This window comes from Xyrauchen texanus, chromosome 35, assembly GCF_025860055.1.
Source record: "Xyrauchen texanus isolate HMW12.3.18 chromosome 35, RBS_HiC_50CHRs, whole genome shotgun sequence".
NCBI classification, from domain to species: domain Eukaryota; kingdom Metazoa; phylum Chordata; class Actinopteri; order Cypriniformes; family Catostomidae; genus Xyrauchen; species Xyrauchen texanus.
Window position 1 is genome coordinate 1,684,323 of NC_068310.1, and position 26,850 is coordinate 1,711,172.

General features: G+C 42.4%; 1 protein-coding gene across 1 annotated transcript; it reads left to right on the forward strand.

Annotated features, from left to right (window-relative positions):
• The first annotated feature begins 273 nt into the window (after nt 1–273).
• On the forward strand, nt 274–26,278 carry tnnc1a (troponin C type 1a (slow)). Its single transcript, XM_052105542.1, has 6 exons — nt 274–408; nt 8,715–8,745; nt 11,930–12,076; nt 24,481–24,595; nt 24,686–24,822; nt 25,558–26,278. The coding sequence occupies exons 1-6, from the start codon at nt 385–387 to the stop codon at nt 25,587–25,589; spliced, it is 486 nt and encodes a 161-aa protein (XP_051961502.1). The 5' UTR covers nt 274–384; the 3' UTR covers nt 25,590–26,278.
• The last annotated feature ends 572 nt before the right edge of the window (nt 26,279–26,850 follow it).

Below are 26,850 nucleotides of genomic sequence, written 5' to 3' on the forward strand. Positions count from 1 at the left end.
GCAGAAATGACACACAGACAGATGTGCCTAAATAATATTATACATTTTATTTATTTTTTTAGATGATGCATTCTGTCACATCTCTTACATTTGGATATGTCCATCTGACCTCAAACCTGTGAAACATTATTCTTCAGTAAATTCACATTTGGTGTAATTCTCCTGTTATATTACTGATCCATGTAAGTAATGATGTAGGATATTCTTTGGTCATTCTCTTCTAGAGTAAAAATACCATCAGAAGTGCACAGTTGTTTTATCAGAGTGGCATGATAGGCCGTCCCACACTCAGTAAGGAACAGTCTGTCCTGTACTGCTGCTATAAAACTCGTCCTGATCTCCACTAGAGCCTGCATCTCCTCTCAACTCCTCACGTGTGACACAATGAACGACATCTACAAAGCTGCCGTGAGTCTAAATAAAATCTAAACTTTCTCTGGTAACTTTTTAGCTTTTTTAGATTTTTTGGACTTCAGTACTTTGAAGTCTATGTATAATACTACTGTAACTACTAATTTTTTATCTGTAAACATTTTAAAGTTAAAATACATTTTAATACTTTTTATGGTTATACCTTTAAAGATTATTATGCATAATAATATACAATTTAACATGACATTTGATGTTGATTGTATGTTATAAAATAGATATAACCATGAATAGGTAACTCTAGCAATTAATTAAAGCTGTGTTTTCTGTAATTTATGAGAGCATAACTGATAAATGAACATAAATTATTGTATTTTATATTGTTAGTCATTATATCACTTTTCTTCATGGAAAGAGTTTATACAACTAGACATCAGTATTAAAACTATATATGGTCATTTATACAATCTCTTGTGCCACAACATTTTATAGAGTCTGATCGAATGCTTTCAAGCAGCCTATTCAGAATGCAAAAGCAGTGTGTATACATATATGTATATATATATACAGTATATAAATAATATTGACATTATGCATAAAGCACTTATGTCAGTGGTTCTTAACTGGTTTTGATTCAAACCCCACATTGGACAGTAAGTGGTGACAACACAGTACCAAAACTTTTTTTCGTACAAAACTAAACTAAAAAGTCCTGAAGTATAATACATTTCTTTGAATTTTGATACTTCATGCTCTCGACAGCCAAAAATGTCCTGTTGTCAAAACAAACCATGTTTTTGTCATTGCAACCTGTTTTTAATGTAGTCAGAGTTTAATTTTCACATACCTCACATAGTTTATTGCATTTGTTTTCGAGGATGAAGGCATGTCACACAACCTGTCTATGTTGTCATCTGCCCAATATGGCTAGCTTATATTGTGTGACAAATACATTTGTGGCCAAATAAAGAAGAATTTGTTTGGATGAATGGCCTTTGACATCAACAACAAAAGAAAAGTTGTATGTTGTTGTTTAAAAGTTTATAAGCTTGTTAAATTTGCTACCTTAACATTACACACTTACAGTTTCATTTTTTGCTTTTGGCATTGTTATTCCATTTGTCTATGACCCTATCAGTACAGACCTGAGAGTCATTATTGTGTTTTGACCTCCATGTAAAAATCACAGACACAAGTCAGTTATCTTTACCACCTAAGCCTAAAACAGACCCTTGAATGTCTAGAAATACCTTGACACTTGAGTATTATCAGAGGTGATACAGGCCACTCGAGAAGGCCGGGACACTCTCATTCATGACTACACATGGAGCACCTCCTGCCTCCCATGGCTAATTTTGGCACACCTCGCTCGTGTGTGTGTGTGTGTGTGTGTGTGTGTGTGTGTGTGTGTGTGTGTGTGTGTGTGTGTGTGTGTGTGTGTGTGTGTGTGTGCGTGTTTTTTATCTCCACTGATCTCTGGATATACACCAGACTGTGAGTCTGTGAAGAAAATCCTGAGACAAGTGTAAAGTATGTGTGGCATCAGCCTGCTGGTTTGTGTTGGTTTATAGACTGCAACTATTACATAATAAAGTTAGAATAAAGTCTTTGATGGATTATCCACCCATTGTTTGATTATCACAAATCATGTCCTTTATCTGTTTTTGTTACCCAAGTGTTATTTTTAACTAAGATGTACCTGTATCTCTAATGTGTAATCTACTAGTTACTGTATATTTAACTCAGTTCTAACATGAATGTAACATGATTATAGTGTGATAAAATAACTTACTAAGTTATAGCCAATTTTCCAATTTGGTGCCATGCAAATGTAATGTCACCAGACCCTAAAATTTTAAATGACCTAAAAACTGTTAAAAAAAAAAAAAACTTTACAGCTCAAATAATAAGAGTGTTTTAAAAGAATAATTAATGTCAAGTAATTTTTATTTGTATAAAGCTTTTCACAAAACACATCGTTTCAAAGCAGCTTTACAGGAAATCATGCATTAACAAAAAAATTCAACTGTAATATCTGTAAATTCTTACAGTGATCATTGTGTAGGTTGATTAAATATGATTGTAAATTGTGTATACAAATTAAACAATTAAATAATAATTGTATTTAGAACCCCTGTGAGGTTCTAAATAAAGCTGAAGGCGACTATGGCAAGGAACAAAAAAACTCCATAAGAGGCGAAAAATAACCTTGGGAGAAACCAGGCTAAATGTGGGGGCCAGTTCCCCTCTGGCTAAACAGCACGAATATAATGCCAATATTAGTTGTTTGTGTGCAGTGCAAGTCATGATTTAAAATTTGTAAACTAAGTAAGAGTTAAGGTCCAGTGTTGAAATTAAAATATTTTGTATGAACTGTAAGATTAATCACTAATGTCTTTGAAGTTCATGCTGGATTTACTGCAGAAGTTCACATTGATGCATTTCGACGAGGTTCGTTGGAATCATCCTAAATCCAAGGTTCAGGCAGTGGCATATGAATTATTTGATGTCTTACACTTGGAGTTGGCATTAGTTCATCCTCTGAAGTCCATCGTAATAGACTGAAATGATTTCTGGCAAGCACCGGCTGCATTTTGTTGTCATTACTCAGAGACACATAGCAGTGGAGTCTGACACCAAGCAGGAACGAAGCTGGATCTGGCTGGCTCTGGCAACCTCGGGATATGAATAGAACACATAGAATAATATTAGTATAGATGTCATTAAATGTCATTAAAGAGTTATAAATCACGATAAATGTTTCTGGTTCCGGAAGACCTAACTAAAGCTGCCTAATTGTGAGTTGATGGATACATTAGGTGTATGAATGGCTAAATCTCCCCGGAATCTTCCAGTCTTTAGTCTAGACTTAAACCGAGAGTGTGTCTGCATCCTGGAAAGTGTTAGGGAGACTATTCTATATTGTAGGAGCCAAATAGGAAAATGCTCTACGTCCTTTTGTGGATTTTGATGTTCTAGGAACTATTAACAGGCCAGAATTTTGTGATCGTAATGAACATGATGGAATACAGCATGTCAGAATGACACTTAAGTACTGCGGAGCTAGACCATTCAAAGCTTTGTACGTAGTTAACAGAATTTTAAAATGAATACGAAATTTAACGTTACGATGATAAAATGGGGCTAATATGATCATATTTCTTGGTTCTAGTCAGCACTCTGGCAGCTGAATTTTGAACCAATTGAAGTTTATTTATTGAACTTCCTGGACATCCTCCCAGTAATGCTTTACAATAATCTAGTCTTGAGTGTTGAGTGCTGGCTTGTGAATGGAGAGCAAGATCAGGAGATGAGAATGGTAAGGATCATCACCTGGCAACGATATATATATATATATATATATGTATGTATGTATACGTAGGTATAAATATATATATATATATATATATATAAACAAAGTTGTTCACTCCGTAGTTTTCTGCTGTTGAAGCGCCCAGGGGTATTTGCTCAGGACAACCGTGGTGTGCAAGGGGGAGGACCGCTGGAATGCGCCGTAGATCCAACAGCGTAGAGACATGAATGGAGGCAGCAGAGGAATTCAGCTCTGTGAACTTGCTCGCTCGACTCCGAAGAAGATATCTGATGTGTGTTTGCAGCATCACTCCTTTTATACCCGTATGTCCGGGGGAGTGGCATGCAAATTCCACATGCCAATTTCCATTGGCCTTTTCTCAAGATCAGAGATGTCTGGGCTCCGCAGGAGTGACCCCCTAGTGTCAATTTATAGACACAACGTCGAGTGAGTGACAGATAGGGAACTACTAGATCTGAATGCAAATTCACCAAGGAAATCTGAGTAAGATGACAGAGATTGTTTATTTAAATATGTGTCACATTAAGCATTATTAGTTGAAAAGACTTAAACTTATATCCTGTCCTCTGAGTAACACCAAAAACGTTACTGTAAATTGCAGCAATACCTCCATCTCGACCCTTCAGATGAGGCTCATGTTTATTAAATGAAGTAGATTCATTTAAACTAATATATTCATCCAGTTTAAGCCAGGTTTCAGTCAAACAGAGCACATCCAAACTCTAATCTGTAATCAATTAATTTACAATTAGTGTTTTGTCAGAAAGAGATCTAATGTTTAGTATCCCTACCTTTATATGATGTTTATCTTAATATTTTTATTTTTTTTTTCCAAGTTTGACCTTAATCATATTTTTTCTAAATTATTTAGTGAGGGGTTTGTGTTTGGTAGTTTGGAGAAAAGACACTGTCTCTATATGATATCTAGGAGATACTGTCTCTATGTGTTGTAGTTTATGTGATCTGTGTGACGTCTCAAGGCAGCTAGGAGACGTTCGGATTAACCAGTTTGTCTGCTTCCTGACCAGGGCCCTAGTTATTCAAATACTATCATTATTCAGACTATGATCCAAATTACTAGAGAGGAGAGTGGCACCTTCCCTGGAGGGATGGAGTCTGTCTTTCTTTAGCAGGTCAGGTCTACCCCAAAAACCCTTCCAATTGGCTGTAAATCCTATGCTATTCTCTGGACACCACTCAGAAATCCAGCCATTCAGTGACATTAATTTAATATAAACCTTGCACCACGACGAGCAGGGAGGGAGCTAGAGCATATTATAGTGTCTGACATCGTTTTTTTCAAGTACACACAACTCTTTAACATTATCTTTATTTTTCTCCGACTGGTGAAGCCCGACATCGTTAGTGCCTACATGAATAACAATTTTTGAAAATCTATGTTTAGCATTAGCAGCACTTGTACATTTGATCTGATGTCAGATGCTTGAGCCCCGGAAATGCATTTAACAATGGTGTCTGGAGTCTCCATTTCCACGTTGCTTACAATAGTTTCACCAATTATTATGGCACTTTCAACATGATTCTCAGTGGGTGCATCACTGAGAGGGGAGAATCGATCGGAAACCCTAACAGGAATGGGAGAGTGGTGTCACTTTGCTGTGTGAGTATGGCGCCGAGATGTCAACCAAATGCCTTACCGAGGAAGCTTTAAAGCCAGAACCAAAGTGTGTTGCTCGCTGTACTACCCGCATCCGAAACTGTATCTACTGGCTTCTCTTTATCAATGGCCTCCACTAGTGTTCAGATGTGTGTCTCTAACTCATTAACCTTCTCTGTCAGCCTGACAAATTCCTTATATTTATCACATGTGAATTCCTCACTAATGATGAAAGAAGCTATAGTAAACATGTGGCATGCAATGCAGGAAACAACAACATGAGCGAAGCCATGGCTTTCCGCAATTGTTTGTCGTTGTTGTTGTTGTTATGGTTGTTCTTGCGCAGCGAGGGTTTGAGATCAATTTGGTTCGATGAGGTTCCTGATCAGTAGATGTTTGAGACTGATGCAATAATCCGTGTAAAACACAGTGAAAACAAATGCACACAGTCGAGACGCAAGATGTAGAGAAGCGAGAAAAGAAAAAAAGAGAGAAAACAGGTGCATGTGGTAAAATACATGCAGTTGAAACAATACAAAAGCAGAAAAAAACTAAGCATTCAGTAAAATGGCAAAGGATAACATGTTGAATGTATAAGAATAATATGCTAAGCAGGCTAGAAATCTACAAACACTCGTGCAGCATGCCGGCAGCAATCGGAACAGCAATGTAAGTGCTTTTATAAAATTGTAAGCTTCACATTTCTGTGTTTAAACCCTCCAAAAATTGAGATTGTAAGTGCCTCAATGTAATCAAAATGTTTGCTTCTCTTTGTTTTTTAAGAAAAGGAGGGACGAGTCGAAATACATTTTTGTGTTAATCAACATTATGCCACAAATGCTGTCGATCAACCTTAACTTGTATGGAACCTGGAATATTCCTTTAATCTTACAGTTCATACCAAATCCATTTGTTTAAACATTGCCCACCAGCATCTACTCAGTTTACTAATTTAAACCATGACTTGCATTACACATAGATTACGTCATGGTTACTGATGTAACCTCTGTTCCCTGATAGAGGGAACGAGACGTTGTGTCGATGAGTTGACACTGGGGGTTCACTCTTGGGAGGCCAGACATCTCTGATCTTTGAGAAAAGGCCAATGAGAATTGGCATGTGTAATTTGCATGCCACTCCCCCGGACATACGGGTATAAAAGGAGTGCCACTTTCAAAGACGCACTCAGGTTTCTCACTGAGGAGCCGAGCCAAAGACCTGGCCATTTCAGCGGTTGGTTCAGTGTTGTGGCAAGAGGGACACAACGTCACGCTCCCTCCATCAAGGAACAGAGGTTACATCAGTAACCATGACGTTCCCTATCTGTCATTCACTCGACGATGTGTCGATGAGTTTACACTAGGGGTCCCAATGGAAAACGACACGAGAGCTGAACCGAGTTACGCAGACTGGCGGTGCAAGACGGATAGATCTCCCTCTTACGAGAGAAAGCTGTGACCGCAACTTTGCCAAAATCATGCCCTCGCAGTGAGAGCATGACCCATCCACAAGCGCTGTCCCTGCGTTGGCAGTTCCCAACTGCAGAGGCAGGGATAGTGGCCATGTGAAGCGGATGAAACAAATGAAAAGGCATCTTGAAAAAGATGCTATCGTTTGCGCAGGCGTTTTAGAGGAAAATCTACTCCTTTTATTTGTGTATATATATATATATATATATATATATATATATATATATATATACATACAAATAAATACATACAAATAAAAAGAGTAGGTTTTATATATATATACTGTATATACCACCTGTTTACTCCAGAGGGCAGTAATTAAAATTTCAGCTGTGTGGCAACACGCAGTTTATACAGTGAAGAAAACAACCATCCAGCAGACAGAACAACACAGACATGCGTTACGTTCTTGCGTTCAAAACCACTTGATGGAGCGCAAATTTTAACTAAAGGGTCTCAAGATGTGTTAAACTATATTTAACTTGACACAGTGACCTAAAAATTTTATGCTTATGACGCAACGCACCCGAGACGCTACATAAGCATGACTGACGCAGGTGTACATTAATGGGTCCTTAAACAAGCCAATTTATTAAACTCAGAATAAATTTGGAACTGATTGACAATTTCACTTACAAAATGGATTGCTGTGAACTTATGTTCAATAATATGGTAGTAATTATTAAATTGTATTCTAAAGCCGCTTTTTGTATTGTCTTATCAATGATCAACTCTTCGGCCACAAGAATGTAATGCATTTTACTTATCTGGATATGTTTTATATATACAGTGGATCCGGAAAGTATTCTCAGCGCTTCACTTTTTCCACATTTTGTTATGTTACAGTCTTATTCCAAAATTGATTAAATTAATTATTTTCCTAGAAATTCTACAAACAATACCCCATAATGGCAATGTGAAAGAAGTTTGTTTGAAATCTTTGCCAATTTATTAAAAATAAAAAAACTAATAAAATCACATGTACATAAGTATTCACAGCCTTTGCTCAATACTTTGTTGAAGAACCTTTGGCACCAATTACAACCTCAAGTCTTTTTGTGTATGATGCTACAAGCTTGGCACACCTATTTTTGGGCAGTTTCTCCCATTCTTCTTTGCAGGACCTCTCAAGCTCCATCAGGTGGGATGGGGAGCATCGGTGCCCAGCCATTTTCAGATCTCTCCAGAGATATTCAAGTGCGTGCTGGAGCAGGTTTTCATTAAGGATGTCTCTGTACATTGCTGCATTCATCTTTCCCTCGATCTTGACTAGTCTCCCAGTTCCTGCAGCTGAAAAACATCCCCACAGCATGATGCTGCCACCACCATGCTTCACTGTAGGGATGGTATTGGCCAGGTGATGAGCAGTGTCTGGTTTCCTCCAGACATGACGCTTGCCATTCAGGCCAAAGAGTTCAATCTTTTGTTTCTCATGGTCTGAGAGTCCTTCAGGTGCCTTTTAGGAGTGGCTTCCATCTCGCCACTCTACCATACAGGCCTGATTGGTGGAGTGCTGCAGTTCTTGGTCACCTCCCTGACTAAGGCCCTTCTCCCCAATCACTCAGTTTAGCCGGGCGGACAGCTCTAGAAAGAGTCCTGGTGGTTCCAAACTTCCTCCATTTATGGATGATGGAGGCCACTGTGCTCATTGGGACCTTCAATGCTGCAGAAATATTGTTTGTACCAAACTTGTTTGTCCCAAACTTGTAACAGTGAAAATCATATAATATAAATATAAAATAAAAGGTTTGGAGGTTGGACCAACAATAACTGAGGGTAAAGAACCATCTTTCACTGATCATTTGTTGCATCTTGTTGTTTTGGTCAGCTGTAATCATTGTGTATGTGTGCTTGTGTTTTTATTGTGGTGAATGTTCTTAACCTAATTAAAATGATTGTGTACTCATGTGTATGTCTTCAACAGGCTGAGCAGCTCACAGATGAACAGAAAAATGGTATGTAGGATATTACTGCACATAACATTTTGTCTCAGATTAGCCAAATAAATGTTACAATATGTACTAATAATACCTCTGTATTAGAAAACGATTGCTACATCTGTTTATGAATTTGTTAAACTGCAGTATGTTGAGAGTAACAAATTAACATCCAGCTCAAATAGTGTATATATATATATATATATATATATATATATATATATATATATATATATATATATATATACAGGGTTGGGAAGTAACAGAACACAGCCGTGGTCAAAATTTTTAATAATTGCAAAAAGCTTAATTGGCCAAAAAAATTAACTTTATCACAAAAACCCAAATTTCACTGTTTTTTGGTCCTGGCACTTAATGACCAGCCAACATCATTTCATTAATCATATCAGTAGCACCTGGGAAAGTGTCAATGATTGTTCTGCTATGGAATCGTGTCAACACCGGTGCAGAACTTGCTCAATATTGGCAGCAGGTTGGTGTGAGTGCATCTGCACACACAGTGAGGCAAAGACTTTTGGGCAATGGCCTGGTGTCAAGAACGGCAGCAAAGAAGTCACTTCTCTCCAAGTAAGACATCAAGGACAAATTTAAATTCTGCAGGAAGTACAAGGATTGGACAGCAGAAGACTGGTGAAACTGATGAAGCCCCCTTCCGACTGTTTGGGACATCTGGAAAAAACCATAGTCCGGAGAAGAAAAGGTGAACGCTACCATGAGTCCTGTGTCTTGCCAACAGTGAAGCATCCTGAGACCATCCATGTGTGGGGTTGCTTTTCATCCAAGGGAGTGGGCTCTCTCACAATTCTGCCCAAAATCACTGCCATGAATAAAGAATGGTATCAAAACGTCCTGCAAGATCAACTTCTCCCAACGATCCAGGAGCAATTTGGTGATGATCCGTGCATTTTCCAGAATGATGGAGCACCATGTCACAAGGAAAGTGTGATAATGAAGTGGCTCGGTGATCATTACATTTACATTTTGGATCCATGGCCAGGCAACTCCCCGGATCGTAATCCCTTAGAGAACCCGTGGTCAATCCTCAAAATGTGAGTGGACAAACAGAAGCCCACAAATTGTAATCAAACCTGAGCACTAATAAATCAAGAATGGATTGCCATCAGTCAGGATTTGGCCCAGAAGCTGATATCCAGCATGCCAGAGTGAATGGCAGAGGTTATGAAGAACAAGGGTCAACACTGTAAATATTGACTCCTTGCATGTAGAGTGTTTTTGCCAATAAAAGCCATTAAAACTCATGAAACCCTTATAATTTTTTCCCGAGTATACCATAGAATCATGTGAAAACTTGCAAGCTTTGCAAAACACAAACCATGCACGGTTGTACATGTAATGGGATTACGTATTTAAAATACAAAACATAAGTAACTGTTTTCCACTACAGTTACAATTTAAATAATTGGTAATAAAGTTACATTCAAAACATATTTTGATTACTGGAGAGATTACTTTGCATTTTATTGTCATTTGCTTCATATAATATTTAGTACTTTCATATTGAAAACATTTCTACATATAAATGGTGCGATCCCAAATTCATTTGAACAGCGATGAAACACTTTATTTTGATGTGTTACATTCATACGCGCAGACAGATAAGTATGTTTGAAGTAAGTTTGGAGCAGAAGAAATGAACCTGGCCTAAATTTGACAGTAATTCTACTTCTATTAAACCCAAACCATGAAATGTTCTTTCTTTGCTACCATTGCTAATTACTCTGCCAGAAGATGAGGTCGTGAAACAATCGTAATTAGAAATGCTATTTCAAGCCATTTTACAAGCTCATGTTACCAAGCAGGATCATTTTTATGTCAAGAAAATTCACATTATATTAGGGCAAAAATCACATTCTTGATAATTTTTGTAATCTTTTCCTGTAAAAATATCAAAAAATAAAAACAAGATCAATTTGATTTATCTTTGTGGCAGCAGGGGCGTGGTCAAGAGCCCGTCCATCTCTAATTCCAGTGAGCACGGGGAGAGCGGATAAAACCACCCACTCCACCAGCAGTCAGAAGAGAGAGTCTGGGGCCTGAACAGTTATTATCGTGAAGCTGTAGAGTTAGTATTTTGAAGCTGGAAAATTTTTATTGTGAAGCTGAAGGGTTATTATTGTGAAGCTGTGAGCCCTGCAGTGTGTTCATTAAAAAATTTTACCTGTGAGAGGAGCAATTCGCCTTTCGTGTCGTCCTTATCATCATCAACCTTTACAATCTTGTTTTAGAAACAACACTGCATAAGATATTTAGGTTTTTCAGAGAATGTTTTTTTAACATGTGTATTTTGTCTTAATATGCTGGCAGAGTTTTTATAGCCAAAACAAGTGAAAAAATCTGCCATTGCTAATTCCTCTGCCAGACGATTAGGTTGTGATACAATCGGAATTCCACCAAACTGTCAGCTTTACGCTAAGCTAAAATGCTATTTCTTGCCATTTTACATGCACGTTACCAGGCATGATACAATTTTTGATCAAGAAAATTCACGTTATATTAGGGCAAAAATCATATTCTTGATAATTTTTGTAATTTTTTCCTGTAATAATATCTAAAAATCTTTAAAACAAGATAAATTTGATTTATCTTGTTTTAGAAACAACACTGCATAAGATATTTAGGTTTTTCAGAGAATGTATTTTTAACATTTTGTATTTTGGCATTGTTTTTATTGTCAAAACAAGTGAAAATAATCTACCAGTGCTGAAGAAGTAATCCAAAGTTTTTAGAATATGTTACTGACCTTGAGTAATCTAACAGAATACGTTACAAATACAATTTTACAGCATGTATTCTGTAATCTGTAGTGGAATACATTTCAAAAGTAACCCTCCCAACCCTGTATAAGTATATATATCCAGTCCTGAACCCCATTGAAAACCTCTGGAATGTAATCAAGAGGAAGATAGATGGCCACAAGCCATCAAACAAAGCCAGGCTGCTTGAATTTTTGTGCCAGGAGTGGCATAAAGTCACACAACAGCAATGTGAACTCAAACACATACCTGTAAATAGTAAATCCAGAGAAACTGATAATTTTGTAGTATGTGTACTCTGATTTACTGAACCTTAGCAATATCATGAGATGTTTTATCACTGGACAGAAACTCTACACAATACTTTTAAACATCTGAGAGCTGAAGTCATTTGTTTTGTATGTTAGAGTTCCGGGCAGCATTTGATATCTTCGTTCAGGATGCTGAGGACGGCTGTATCAGCACTAAGGAGTTGGGGAAGGTCATGAGGATGTTGGGTCAGAACCCCACACCAGAGGAGCTCCAGGAGATGATCGACGAGGTGGATGAGGACGGTAAACAATCTATAATAAACCAACTTCTGTAACACACCTCTATTGCCAACTAAAACCAACTGTGTTGTTTCGTCTCCAACCATGAAGGAAGAAATCACAATAAACCAACTTGTATATTACAAATTCAGACAAATAACTGCATGATATTCTCCAATGTCACACTGGTTATAGAACATGAAGGTGGGGTGTAGATACAAATAGTGAGTAAAAAATACTCAATACAATTTCTGTGCAAGTTATTCAAAAAAAAAAATAAATGTCTTTGAAATCTTTTATGAACAACATTATGTATTAAGTTATAACTCCACCTTTGAAACGACAAAATTGGCAAAAATTCAAGGACAAAACATACACCCCATAAATCCCCATCTGTCGCTCACTTGACGTTGTGTCGAATGAAGCGACACTAGGGGTCTTTCTTGAAGGCCTTGGTTTCCTCTGAACTTGAGAAATGTGCAATGAGAAATTGGCAGACAGAATTTGCATGTCCCCCAGACATACGGGCATAAAAGGAGGGAATCGTGCATCTGTCCGTTCAGATTTTTTCTTCGGAGCCAATCAGTTGTGTGATCAGCGAGCTGAGGTCACTTCTGACCTCACCCTCCAGGCCATGAAGGTCACAGCGTGGGCACTCAGGCAGGCGATGGCCACCCTCGTGGTCCATGTACATCACCTGTGGCTGAACATGGTCGAGATGCGGGAGGTTGACAAAGCCTGCTTTCTCAACGCCCCCCGTCTCCCAGCTCAGCCTATTTGGTGACACATCAACGACGTTGCCCAGCAGTTTTCGGCAGAGAAGAAACAGACGGAGGCCATCTCTCACATCATGCCTCACTTGGCCCAGCTCTCAGCCCCAGCGTCGAGCGCCCTGCAGGAAGCGGACATCCTCGAGGACCCGGAAGGCTCTCAAGTGTTCCTGAGTTTGATGAACCAGAGAACGAGACGTTTGCTCAGGAGCTTGTAAGCAGATGACTCCGTCACCCAGTGGAGGAGAATCCTCATTTATCTTTATTTCTTTTGCCGCACCCCCTTTGGGCTGCGGTTCCCTCATTCTCAATAAAAGAGCTACTTCCTTGTTCCCTGGGTCATCTGGCCCGCAAATGCCATTCTCACGGCAACCCGGTACCAAACATCAGCAGTCCCGGCACCCCGGATGCGGTCCCCCAGCCGGCCTACACAGTCACTAACCCGCCCCCTGCCGGGTGTGCGGAGCAAGGTAAGTGCTTTGAGGCTTTTCTCAGCACCAAAGCATTGGGATGCTTTTGCCTCCCGATGTAACACAACCGAAGCCCCACCAGGTTTGTTGAAAACGATTGTCCCCTTAGTGCACCTCGCACGGAGCTTGGACGCATAGCTCTCACTTCCCAACCCATTGCGTTGGTTGGCCAGGACCATCCGACTCAGAAATGCGATTCAGTTAGCCAGGCCACCGCCCCCTTTCGGCGGTATCTGCTTTACCATGGTGCAGGGCGAAGACGCCAACACCCTACGTGCGGAGATCGCAAACCTTTACTCAAAGACGCGATAGAGCCTGTCCCACCAGCCGAGATGAAGAAGGGTTTCTACAGCCCTTACTTACTTGTACCCAAAAAAGGCATTGGCTTGCGACCGATCCTGGACTTACGAGTTTTCAACCGGGCCTTGCACAAACTCCCGTTAAAGATGCTCACGCAGAAACACATTATTACCTGTATCCGGCATCAGGATTGGTTCGAAGAGGTAGAATTGCATGATGTTTACTTCCCTTCCTACAGTTCGTGTTCGACGGCCAGACGTATCAGTACAAGGTCATCTCCATCGGCCTGTCCCTGTCCCTTTGCATCTTCACGAAGGTCCCTTACCCCGCTAAGGGAAGAGGGTATCCACATACTCAACTACCTCGACGACTGGGTCATCCTAGCCTATACTTGGGAGTTACTGTGCGCCCACAGGGACCAGGTGCTCAGGCACCTCAGCCATCTAGGGCTTCAGGTCAACTGGGAAAAGAACAAGCTCACCCCAGTTCAGAGCATCTCTTTTCTCGGCATGGAGTTAGACTCACCAAGGAGAGCACACAGTCGGTGCTGAAATGCCTCACCTTGTTCATGCTAGGCACAGTGGTTCCTCTAAAACAATTCCAGAGGCTCCTGGGGCATATGGCATCCTCCACGGCAATCACACTGCTGGGGTTGAAGCATATGAGACCACTTCAGCACTGGCTTTAGACTCGAGTTCCGAGATGGGCATGGCGCTGTGGCACATACCGTGTGTTCATCCCCCCATCCTGCCACCAGACTTTCAACCCCTGGACAGACCTTTATTTTCTGCGGACAGGAGTCCCCCTACAGCAGGTGTCCTGACACGTTCTGATCACCACAGATGTCTCCAAATGGCGTTGGGGTGCCAGGTGCTGTGCAAGGTAAGGGAGGACGAGGAACAAGTTACTCTAGTGGCCCCCTATTGGCCCACGTGGACTTGGTTCTCGGATCTTACGTTTCTCGCGACAACACCTCCCTGGTGAATTCCCCTGAGGAAAGACCTTCTTTCTCAGGGATGGGACACCCTCTGGCATCCGCGCCCAGACCTCTGGAACCTCCATGTCTGACCCCTGGATGAGATGCAGAAGATCTAAGTGGCCTACCACCTGCTGTCATAGACACGATCAACCAAGCCAGAGCTCCCTCTACCAGGCAGCTTTATGCCCTGATGTGGCGTTTGTATGCAAATTGGTGTTCTTCCCGATCTGAAGGCCCGCAGAGGTGTGCAGTAGGGTCAGTGCTCTCATTTGTACAGGAGAGGCTGGAGGGGAGGCTGTCCCTCTCCATCTTGAAGGTTTATGTAGCCACTCTAAGATCATCAGGTTCCTTAGAGGTGCCCAGAGGCTGAACCCTCCCAGGCCATGCCTGTTCCTTTCATGGGATCTCCCCATGGTCCTTTCAGGCCTCCAGAGACCCCCCCTTCGAGCCGCAAGAATCAGTCAAGCTCAGAGCCCTCTCATTGAAGATGGCCCTCCTGATCGCGCTCGCTTCCATCAAGAAGGTCGGGGACCTGCAATCATTCTCTACTGAGGCGATCATGTGCGCTCGGTACTAATTACTCTGTACTGGAATAGGTGCTCCACAGGGATGGCCTTCACGGATAAATCCCCCTGTGTGTATTTTCCACAGTACGGTCCTCCTGACGGCGGACAAACGTCTCCCTTGGACAGTTCCCTCTGCTCCTCCCTCGCTAGGTAGGATCTACCACCAAGCCACTTCCACGTGTGGTCTGAAAACCCATGTGATGTATTCGCCACATTTAACCTCCCCCCCAGGATGTGGTCTCCGCGGGATCTTTTCCCCCTGAAAGAATAGGAGTTGGAAAAGAACGCCTTCTTGATGCGTGTTATAGCGTTAAATGCTATAAATGCCCAAGAAAGACCCATAGTGTCGCTTCATTCGACACAACGTCTCGTTCCCTCCATCAGGGAACAGCGGTTACAATAGTAACCTAGATGTTCCCTTTACAAAGAGCTTCACTTTGATGCTGCGCTGCTAAGCACTACGGGGAACAACTCTAGCTGTGAACCGAGCTGAATTAGTGTGTGTAACACGTCAATGAACATTGACTGGAATTTATAGACTCGGTTGATGTAATCATTAGATGCACCTGTGGCCAGGCTATAAATGGATACGTCACCAAGTGTCGTCAGAACTCTTTTTTCAGAGCGATTCTGTTTCTGTGTGTTTCACAAACCCTGTCAAAACTTTCTTTCCTCAGTTAGGAGTTAGAATCAGTTAGGCAGTGTGCAGTGAACGTTGTTCTTTTTGTTCTCTTTTTTCTTCTCTCTTCTGTTTAGAAAATATTATATATATATATATATATATATATATATATATTTCAAAAAAAAAAATTAAGAAAAAAGAGAGAATGACTGAAAGCCGCAAATGGTGCGTGTTCCCCTCTTCTTGCTCTATAGCTGAAGAGGACATACAACAGTTTTTGAACTGTTTTTTTGGGGGTAAGAGCATGCTGCTCTCGTGTTGCATCAGGGCGGGTGCGAGCACTGCGATTTGCTTTAACAGGCAGAGTGCTTCGTGCTCGCCTCGCTTGCTTCCGGGAGTCAGCACTCACAAAAAAAAAAAATATATAAAGATCGTTCGTGGGGCTCTTGCATGGATTTGGCTGAGGAGCAAGAGACGGGTTGATCCCTTTCTCTCACTCTCTCCCCAAACCCAGCTGGTCCTTCACATGATCTCGAAGCGCATTCCGACGCTTCTTCGGATCATGAGGAGGATCGCGATTCTCTTCCCGCCTCCGAGCTTTCCGTCCGCGATAAAAACATCTACGGAGGAATTGCTCGATGTTGTTACTCAAGCGGTTGCCAGATTGGACTGGCCACGCGAAAAAGAGACACCAAACCCTCCAAATTAGGGGATAGATTTTATCTTCCAGTCTAAGAAAGGGAACACCTCATGAGTCCCTTCCCTTCTTTGATAACCTCCATGAAGAGCTTTTTCGCTCATGGAGGAACCCCTAAAAAATAAAAAATAAATAAATAAATAAAATATATATATATATATATTTTCTTCCCGTGTTCACATACCCTCGATGTCATTATATTTGACCATCGTGGGTGCTGAGGCATGGGGGTATTCAGTGATGCCGCCGGTCGAAGAGACGCTTGCAGGCTATCTCTCGCCAGGCTCGGCATCGTCACTTAAGAAGCCCTCTCTCCCCTCAAAGCCTTGTAGGACAATCTCCACTTTAGTGGGAAGGGCTTATCAAGCAGCAGGTCAGGCTGGTGCTGCTCTGCACACCATGCTGTTTTACAGGCATACCAGAATGACCTCCCAGACGACCTGAGTATGGGTTCTGCGCTTGACGAGCAAGCCTCAGACCCGCCTCAGTCCTGTCTGAACGGAGGCTCAAAAGCAAAGCATGGCGAGTCGTGCTCCTCCTCCCAGGGATTGGGGACAGTCTCGCCTCCCTCGCCAGCCCCCGAAGCAAGACCTCAGGGCTATCATTTCTAGTAAGAGAAAACCCTGACAGTCTTGGGCCTAGATTAGGGGGTAGCTCCCCTCGGGACGGGGCGCGTGCTTCACTTCACCCCTCCCGGTACCCCCGCGAAGCCCCTCGATTCCCGCCACCTCTTGGTGTTTCGGGTTGCAGAGGCTTCCATCAAAATTGGGTGTTTTCGCTGTTCCTGCATTTTATTCAGGACGCGAAACACCCGACAACCCCTCAACAGGAAGTGTTCAAATATAATACCCATCTCAGAGATCCTGGCAGCGTGGAAACTTCTGCCGGATATATTCTTTTCTGTGGGTCTTATAAGGGCATCAGGATTTAATTCACTCGCCGCTTTTCCGTGTTTCAATGGCGTGCTCTCACTACCGTAAACCGGATTTCTTTTTTTGTAAAAACAAAAAAACTCAATCTCCTGGTTAAAGGGGCCATGGTATGTATTCCCCTTCCAGAGAGAGCGTTAGGTTATTACACTAAATACTTCCCGTTTCCCATGGAGGGTGAGGGGTGGCGTCTGGCTTAGATCTTAAAGCTTGAACTACCCGTGGGTGTTCAAGTCCAAGATGATGCCTGTCAAGACGGTCGTGTCTCAAGCCCTACAACTCGTGTGGCTGGTCACATCGATCTTATGACGCACTTCTATACTTCATTTAGAAGTTCTGCCACAACATGGAAAGTTCCTGAGGTTCACTTCCGGGGGCGAAGTCTTCCAGGGTCAGGTTCTTTCACTCAGCCTAGCCCTTTTTACCCGCACATTCACAATGCATGATGTAGCGCTGGCTCCTTGCGACTCTGGGGCATCTGCATTCTGAATTATGTAGACGACTGGCTGATCCTAGCGCAGTTCCAGGAACTGCCAGTTCAGCACAGGGACATCGTCTTAGCTCATCTGTTTCTCTGGGGTTGAGGCTCAACACCAAGTAAAGCGTCCTCTCTCCCACTCAGAACACTGTCTCAGAACACGCGTCCACGTTGATCCCTCTGGACCTTCTGCTCATGAGACCGTTTTTGTTGTGGCCAAAAGCCAGGGGATTTCTTCCAAGGGCCAAAACCCCTAGGCTAAATAGGGTTACGCGCCTCAGGCTTCGTTCCCTTTCTATGTGGTTCAGACCCCGGTTTTCTGCCTTGGGTCCCACTCTAGGTGCGTCTTGTTGTCGCAGGCTGCTAATGACAGATGCCTCCCTGATGGGCGGGGTAGCGGCCTTAAGTGGTCGTCCAGCTTAAGGGGATAGGAGGGTCATCAGCTTGGTTGTCACAGTCACTGTCTCGGGTTGATGGCTGTATTTCTGGCCCTGAAATACCTCCTCCTGAGGCTGCCATGTCTTGGTGCGGGTGGACAATACAGCGGTAGCCTCTTTCATAAAACATCAAGGAGACCCACGTTCTTGTCAGCTGTATTTCTGACACGTTGGGTTCTCCTTAGGGCCCAGGGCAAGCTCCTGTCACTCAGGTCAGTTATATCCCTGGATGCCCATATATGAGAACAGATTTACGGTCCAGACAGAAAATACCAACGGGGGAGTTAAGAACTCCACCCTAAGGTAGTAGTTGCCCAGAGTTCGCCAGCAAGGGTTTTTGCCTCTTACTGATAGCACCGCGCTGGCTGAACAGGGCTTGGTTCTCGGAGCTAATTTCTTCCCTCGACGGCTCGCCTTGTGCGATTCCGAAGAGGAAGGATCTTCTATCTCAGGCACAGGGCAATATTTCATCCCTGCCCCGAATTGTGGAATCTTTCATGTTTGGCCCCTAAGGGTACCAACTGAAGGACACAGGGCTCTCTCCTGAGGTTATCGAGACCTTTTTAAATGCCGGGCTTTTTCCACTTGGAACAAGTTTGGGTGAGATCTTAGGGCAGAAGAGGACCTCTTCGCCTCTATGAATAGCGCAATGTCTCCTCTACTTCTCCCTGAAATCACCCAGCCCCCTTGGGTCTGGACTTTAAGACACATACATGACCCAGAATGCGTCTGCATGCATTTCTTTCCCCGTTTCTCTGCTCCTGGGAGTCTTGGCGATGTTCACCAGCAAGGGTCTTGCCTCCTATTAATAGCGCTGTGCTGGCCGAACAGGATATGTTTCTCGGAGCTAATTACTCTCATCGACGGCTCGCCTTGGGCGATTCCGAACAGGGAGGACCTTCTCATCCTTGGCCCGAATTGTGAAACCTTTCATGTCTGGCCCCTAAGGGTACCAAATGAGGTTCACAGGGTTTTCTCTTGAGATTATCGAGACCATTTCAAGTGCTAGGGCTCCCTCCACTTGGAACTGATCTGGGTAGATTTTACAGGGCAGAAGAGGACCTCTTCGCCTCTGTTGATAGCGCAATGTCTCCTCTACTTCTCCCCGAGTCGCCCAGTCCCCCCTCCTCCCCCTCGGGAGGGGCTGAACGTAGTAATGCAAATGCATGCGTTTCCTTCTACTAAAGTTCTTATTACAGAACCAGCTAACTGCCAGTTTGCTTCAGTTCTGGATTTTCTGTAGAAAGAACTGTCAGCGGGCACTTGCCTCGCCACTGCCAGGTTCTATGTGGCCACTGCGGTTTGCCACGGCTTGGTGGGTGGGGTGCCCTCAAAGTGGCATCCTCATTATTGCTCGGGCCTACGAGGCGCGCGGTCAAGCTTCGCCAGTAGGTTTCAAGGCGCACTCTACCAGAGGGCTCTCCTCCTCTAAAACCTTGGCTAGAGGTCTCCCTCTGCAGCAAGTTTGTGATGCGGCAGGTTGTCCTTTCCGCACACATTCATTGGACTTTTTTAGTTTGGATGTTCTGCACTCCGGGCTCTTATGCCCTTGAGTCGACATCTCAAGCTTATGTCTGGACAAGTTTGTGATGCGGCAGGCTGGTCCTCTCCGCTCACATTCATCAGTTTTTATGACAAGTTTGTGTTGCGATAGGGTTCTCTTCGCACACATTCATCGAACTTTATGGGTTAGATGCTTTGCTACTCCGGGCTCTTATGCCCTTGAGTCGACATCTCAGCCCATGCCTAAACAAGTTTGTGATGCGGCAGGCTGGTCCTCTCCGCTCACATTCATCAGTTTTTATGACAAGTTTATGTTGCGATAGGGTTATCTTCGCACACATTCATCGAACTTTATGGGTTAGATGCTTTGCTACTCCGGGCTCTTATGCCCTTGAGTCGACATCTCAGCTCATGCCTGAACAAGTTTGTGATGCGGCAGGCTGGTCCTCTCCGCTCACATTCATCAGTTTTTATGACAAGTTTGTGTTGCGATCGGGTTCTCTTCGCACACATTCATCGAACTTTATGGGTTAGATGCTTTGCTACTCCAGGCTCTTATGCCCTTGAGTCGACATCTCAGCTCATGCCTGAACAAGTTTGTGATGCGGCAGGCTGGTCCTCTCCGCACACATTCATCAAAATTGAATGGTTTAGATGTTTATGTTACTCCGGGCTCTTATGCCCTAGAGTTGACATCTCAAGCTCATGTCTGAGACCTCTCGCGTATTTTTGAGTACACTGCACAACCGTAGGGGTCCGGACAGCCCCAAGTGCGGTGGCGTGGGTATTGCGTTCCCCGTAGCGCTTAGCAGCGCAGCATCAAAGTGAAGCTTTTTGTAAAGGGAACGTCTCGGGTTACATGTGTAACCCTTGTTCCCTGAAAAAAGCGGAACGAGATGCTGCGCTGCTTTGCCGCACTGGGACGTCCCAGGACTGCTCTTCAAAAAGAAGTATCCATTTATAGCCTGGCCACAGGTGCATCTAATGATTACATCAACCGAGGCTATAAATTCCAGTCAATGTTCATTGACGTGTTACACACACTATTTCAGCTCGGTTCACAGCTAGAGTTGTTCCCTGTAGCGCTTAGCAGCGCAGCATCTCGTTCCGCTTTTTTCAGGGAACAAGGGTAACCCATAACCCGAGACGTTTTGATTTCCATCCATCCATCCATCTTCAACCGCTTATCCGAAGTCGGGTCGCGGGGGCAGCTGCTCCAGCAGGGGGCCCCAAACTTCCCTATCCCGAGCCACATTAATCAGCTCTGACTGGGGGACCCCGAGGCGTTCCCAGGCCAGTGTGGAGATGTAATCTCTCCACCTAGTCCTGGGTCTTCCCCGAGGCCTCCTCCCAGCTGGACGTGCCTGAAACACCTCCCTAGGGAGGCGGCCAGGGGGCATCCTTATCAGATGCCCAAACCACCTCAACTGACTCCTTTCAACGCAAAGGAGCAGCGGCTCTACTCTGAGCACCTCACGGATGACTGAGCTCCTCACCCTATCTCTAAGGGAGAAGCCCGCCACCCTTCTGAGGAAGCCCATTTCGGCCGCTTGTACTCGCGACCTAGTTCTTTCGGGTCATGACCCAACCTTCATGACCATAGGTGAGGGTAGGAACAAAAATTGACCGGTAGATCGAGAGCTTTGCCTTCGGCTCAGCTCTCTTTTCGTGACTAACGGTGCGATAGAGCGAGTGCAATACCGCCCCGCTGCCCCGATTCTCCGGCCAACCTCCCGCTCCATTGTCCCTCACTCGTGAACAAGACCCCGAGGTACTTGAACTCCTTCACTTGGGGCAAAACCTCATTCCCTACCTGGAGTACGCACTCCATCGGTTTCCTGCTGAGAACCATGGCCTCAGATTTAGAGGTGCTAATCCTCATCCCAGCTGCTTCACACTCGACTGCCAAGCGATCCAGTGAGAGCTGAAGGTCATGGACCGATGATGACATGAAGACAACATCATCTGCAAAAAGCAGCGATGAGATCCCCAGCCCACCGAACCGCACACCTTCCCCACCCCGACTACGCCTCGATATCCTGTCCATGAATATCACAAACAGGATTGGTGACAAAGTGAAGCCTTGGCGGAGACCAACCCCCACATGGAATGAACTCGACTTCATGCCGAGAACCCGGACACAGCTCTCGCTTTGGACGTACAGGGATTGGATCGCCCTAAGAAAGGACCCCCCACCCCGTACTCCCGCAGCACCTCCCACAGTCTCTCCCGGGGGACCCGGACATACGCCTTCTCCAGATCCACAAAACACATGTAGACCGGATGGGCATACTCCCAGGCCCCCTCCAGGATCCTTGCGAGTAAAGATCTGGTCCGTCGTTCCACGGCCAGGACCGAAAACCGCATTGTTCCTCTTCAATCCGAGGTTCGACAATCGGCCAAACCCTCCTCTCCAGCACCTTGGAGTAAACTTTACAAGGGAGGCTGAGAAGTGTGATACCCCTGTAGTTGGCACACACTCTCTGATCCCCCTTTTGAAGAGGGGAACCACCACCCCGTTCTGCCACTCCTTAGGCACTGTCCCAGATTTCCACGCTAATGTTGAAGAGGCGTGTCATCCATGACACCCCTCCACATCCAAAGCTTTCAGCATTTCTGGTCGGATCTCATCAATCCCTGGGGCTTTGCCACTGCGGAGTTGTTTGACTACCTCAGTGACCTCCCCAGGGAAATAGAATCTGATCCCCCATCATCCTCCGGCTCTGCCTCTACCATAGAGGGCGTGTTGGGATTTAGGAGTTCTTCAAAGTGTTCCTTCCACCGCCCAATAACCTCCTCGGTTGAGGTCAACAGCGTCCCATCTTTGCTGTATACAGCTTGAATGGTTCCCCGTTTCCCCCTCCTAAGGTGGCGGACGGTTTTCCAGAAGCACTTTGGTGCGGACCGAAAGTCCTTCTCCATGGCTTCTCCGAACTTTTCCCACACCCACTGCTTTGCCTCCCTCACGGCCGAGGCCGCAGCCCTTCGGGCCTGTCGGTACCTTGCAACTGCCTCCGGAGACCTCCGGGACGTTTTGATTTATGTGAGAATAAATTGTGGCTGACTGCATAAAACAATGACATTAAAAGCATAGTTTACCCAAAAATGACAATTCTGTCATTATTTACTCACCATCATGTTGTTCCAAAGCCCTATTACTTTTTTCTTTGATCTCAAAAGGAGATGTTAGGCAGAATGTTAGTCTCAGTCACCATTCACTTTCATTGACTCTGAATGGTGCCATTTAATGTTGACTGAGGTTAACATTCTGCCAAACATCTTATGTGTTCCACAGAATAAAAGACAGTCATAAGGATTTGAAACAACATGAGTTTGAGTAAATAATGACAACATTTTCATTTTTTCTTGAACTATCCCTAAGAGATACTGTAGCTGCTTTTCTTTTGGGACTGCTGGGCAAACAAACTCTACGTCTAGTTTCTTGTCATTTTTACAAAAACAAATCATAATCAATAAACAGTGAAAACTATAGTGCAACACTGAACATACATCTAAAGCATACATTTTGTATATTCCATAGCGTTTTGCAATTTACAGTACAGTAACGTAGTGAGTCAAAATTTAAAAGGCCAGAATAACTAGAAACAACTTTATGCAAGCACTGCTATATCTGTTATATATCTGTTCCTACCTTTACTTGAACACAAATTCTATGCATTTCTCCTTGCAAATGGACAAATCTCAAATTTGTGGCAGACCTGTTTAAGTTTCGATTGCCTCTCTTTCTCCATATAAATCAGTGCCAGCTGACACAATTTTTCCTTTCTGAGTTCATAGCAGCCTTCCCTTTTTCCTCTGAAATGAACTTTGCGAAATTCCTGTGGGCTGTCGAAGTGTCAGTTATTAATTTTAGCTACATGGATAGACAGTTCAGTGAATTTGAAACCCTCAAAACAAATCCAGCCAATCAACAGGTAGATTGACTGAGCGAAAATGCTGCTGTTTGGCTCACTCATTATGGTAAGTATGCTTACCTTGACCTATTTGCGGTCCTGAGTGAACATACAGTGTTTTATATCAATGTGGTGAACAATGTGGCAAGCAGAAATAGCCTAAAAAGCTCCTAGAGTTATTTGTACTGTAACTCAACTCTACAATTCAATTATGAAAAAAATTTAAAAATAAAAATGTACTAGTCAAAACTGAATTATGAATATGTGACCCTAGTTTACCACTAAAAATGTAATTGTAGATCTCTTCAGTGTGAATTATTACTAGTCAAAATTATATTATAGATCTCTAAAATTGGAGTTTAAACAAGGCAAAATGTAATTATGTGAATAATGCAAGGAGCATTTAAGGTTAAATTGGCTTGTGATAGAACAATACTTCAAATCCAAGTCAGAGAAAAAAACATACAGTACCTTGCTAAGTGCTTCTACCTGAGGGAAGCACCAAAGCAAAAAAATGAATGACTGCCTGACCTGTTGCGCTGAGATAACAGATAACGAAAATAAGAATTAATATAAGAAATTTTATTTGAATACTCGATGTCCTTTTTTTATTTTCTCCCCTTCCGGGAGGTAAACACATTTTTCCTTGCTTATATGGACCTCCACGATGTACTGTATTTGATGAGTAAATGTCAGTGCATGTCATGTCACTGTGCTTGTGAAATGAGCTTGTTTTCCATTAACAGTTGGTGTATTTGTGCAGGAAGTGGTACGGTGGATTTTGAGGAGTTCTTGGTCATGATGGTGAGATGTATGAAAGATGACAGCAAAGGAAAGTCAGAGGAGGAACTAGCAGAACTCTTCCGCATGTTTGACAAGTATGTCTGTCCATAAACTGAACTAACAGGACTGACCTGTAGTGGGTTTAATTATTTAAATAGCTTTGTGTTTGTACTGTATGTGGACAGAAATGCAGATGGTTACATTGATCTTGATGAACTGAAGGTGATGCTGGAAGCTACGGGTGAAGCCATTACTGAAGATGACATTGAAGAACTCATGAGAGATGGAGACAAAAACAATGATGGAAAAATCGATTATGATGGTAAAATTACAAGGAGTGTATTCATGTTACACTTCACTCCAACTTTGTTCCAAACACATATGTCAAGGAACAAGGTGTTTTGTTTTTTTTTAAGAATAACCTGGCTACCCGTTTTCATACAATGAAAGTGAATGAGGATTGGATACATCTGACTTTTTTATACATTTATATTTAAAGAAAGAAAAACCTATGAAGAACTGATAATAAAGTAATCCAGTGATAGTTTGTTGGGGATTTCCCTGCGTGAGCTGTACATCTGTACAATGAACTTTACTTACGCAAACACATCCTATACAAAAATTATCAGTTTCTCTGGATTTACTATTTATAGGTGTGTTTGAGTAAAATTAACATTTTTGTTTTAATCTATAAAGTACTGCCAACATTTCTCATTTAGAGCATTTGCAAAAAATGTCAACTGATCAAAATAACAAAAAAAATTTTTTTAAAAATTATCAGAATTTGCAAAGTGCAATAATGCAAAGAAATCAAGTTTATATTCATTTTTAAACAACACAATACTAACTTTTTAACTTAGAAAGAGTTCAGAAATCAATATTTGGTGGAATAATCCTGATTTTCAATCACAGCTTTCATGTACAAGACAGCAAGTGATGCATGTTTGTTGCAACTTAAGTGATGTAAATGATTACTGAATTTTCATTTTAGGGGGAACTATTCCTTCACCATGAAGACTGTATAATTTTCCCTATCCCAATTATTTTTCTATTTCAGAGTTTTTGGAGTTCATGAAAGGGGTGGAATAATCGATGAATCTTCCTGTTTCAGACTGCATTTGTTTTTTACACTATAGGACAATAAATATTCAAGCTTGATCAGCGATATCATTCTACTTTCTGACAGTCTGTTATGTATCTCATTAATATGCCACAATATATTTAGGAGAGTCAATTATTGTATTTGGTTTGTGAGCATATTTTGAAGTAAAGGACATTTTTTTCTTGGCGTGAATTTTTCTTTATTCATACATTTATGGAAAACATTTAATACATGGTACATCAACAGAAATTAGACATAATACCGTTATCTTAAAATATCTCATCACACTGACCTGATTTACAATCACAACTTTGAGCCTAAATGTTTGTGTGACCTGAGATATATTCGTACAGTACACAATGATTTTTCTGCAGGATAATTTTAAATTTTAACTAAAAAGTGTTGGAGAAAGAGGAACCTAGTGCTGTGCCTGACTTTATGAGCCATTTCTTTTCAAAGTATTCATCAAACTGAATGATGTCATTCATTCTGTTTTACACTGAGGAAGACATCACCTCCCCAAAGGGATTCTCATTATCCATATTTTCCTACATACTTTTTCTTCATTAAGAACTGAGTTTACATGAGCGCCTGTGTATATTGTGTTCCAATCTGCCTGTCCATTTCAAATGAAAAAAAATTGTCAGTGAGACAAGAATAAAGCCACATTTCAGAGGTTGTCATCTGTTTTATTCCTTGATACCATTTTGAGGCATTAAATAGAAAACTTAGACAGTAGGATGTTATATGGGTTAGATTTCCATTATAAAAGTTAATGGATATGTTGTGGTTTTGTGGTGGCTAAAAGAAAGGCCTGGTACCTAGAAGGCTGCTAGGGTGAGCCATGTGCCATCATCATGTGCCCTTGAGCAAGACACTCAACCTCAGGTTTGTTATTGTTAATGAAAATCAAATGAAAACATTTTCAGTAACTGAAATAAAAATGTAATCTAACTATAACTGGAAAAACTGAATCTAAACTAATATATATTTTCATGAATGCAAAATAAGCTAAAAATCTAATAAAAATGACCACAAATATAATTTTCTTTATTTGTCAGGTTTTATGAATGAGATTTATTTATTTAATAGTTAGCAGTGTATTATTGTGCATCTAAATGATCTTTATAATGCCTGAGTTCTTCTAGGAGCATTAACCCTGTAATAGAGTAAGTTACTGTAACTGTCACACTTCCTACGAAATTGAAGAAAAAAGGTGCGATGTCATTTTAAACTAAATCTGGCCAA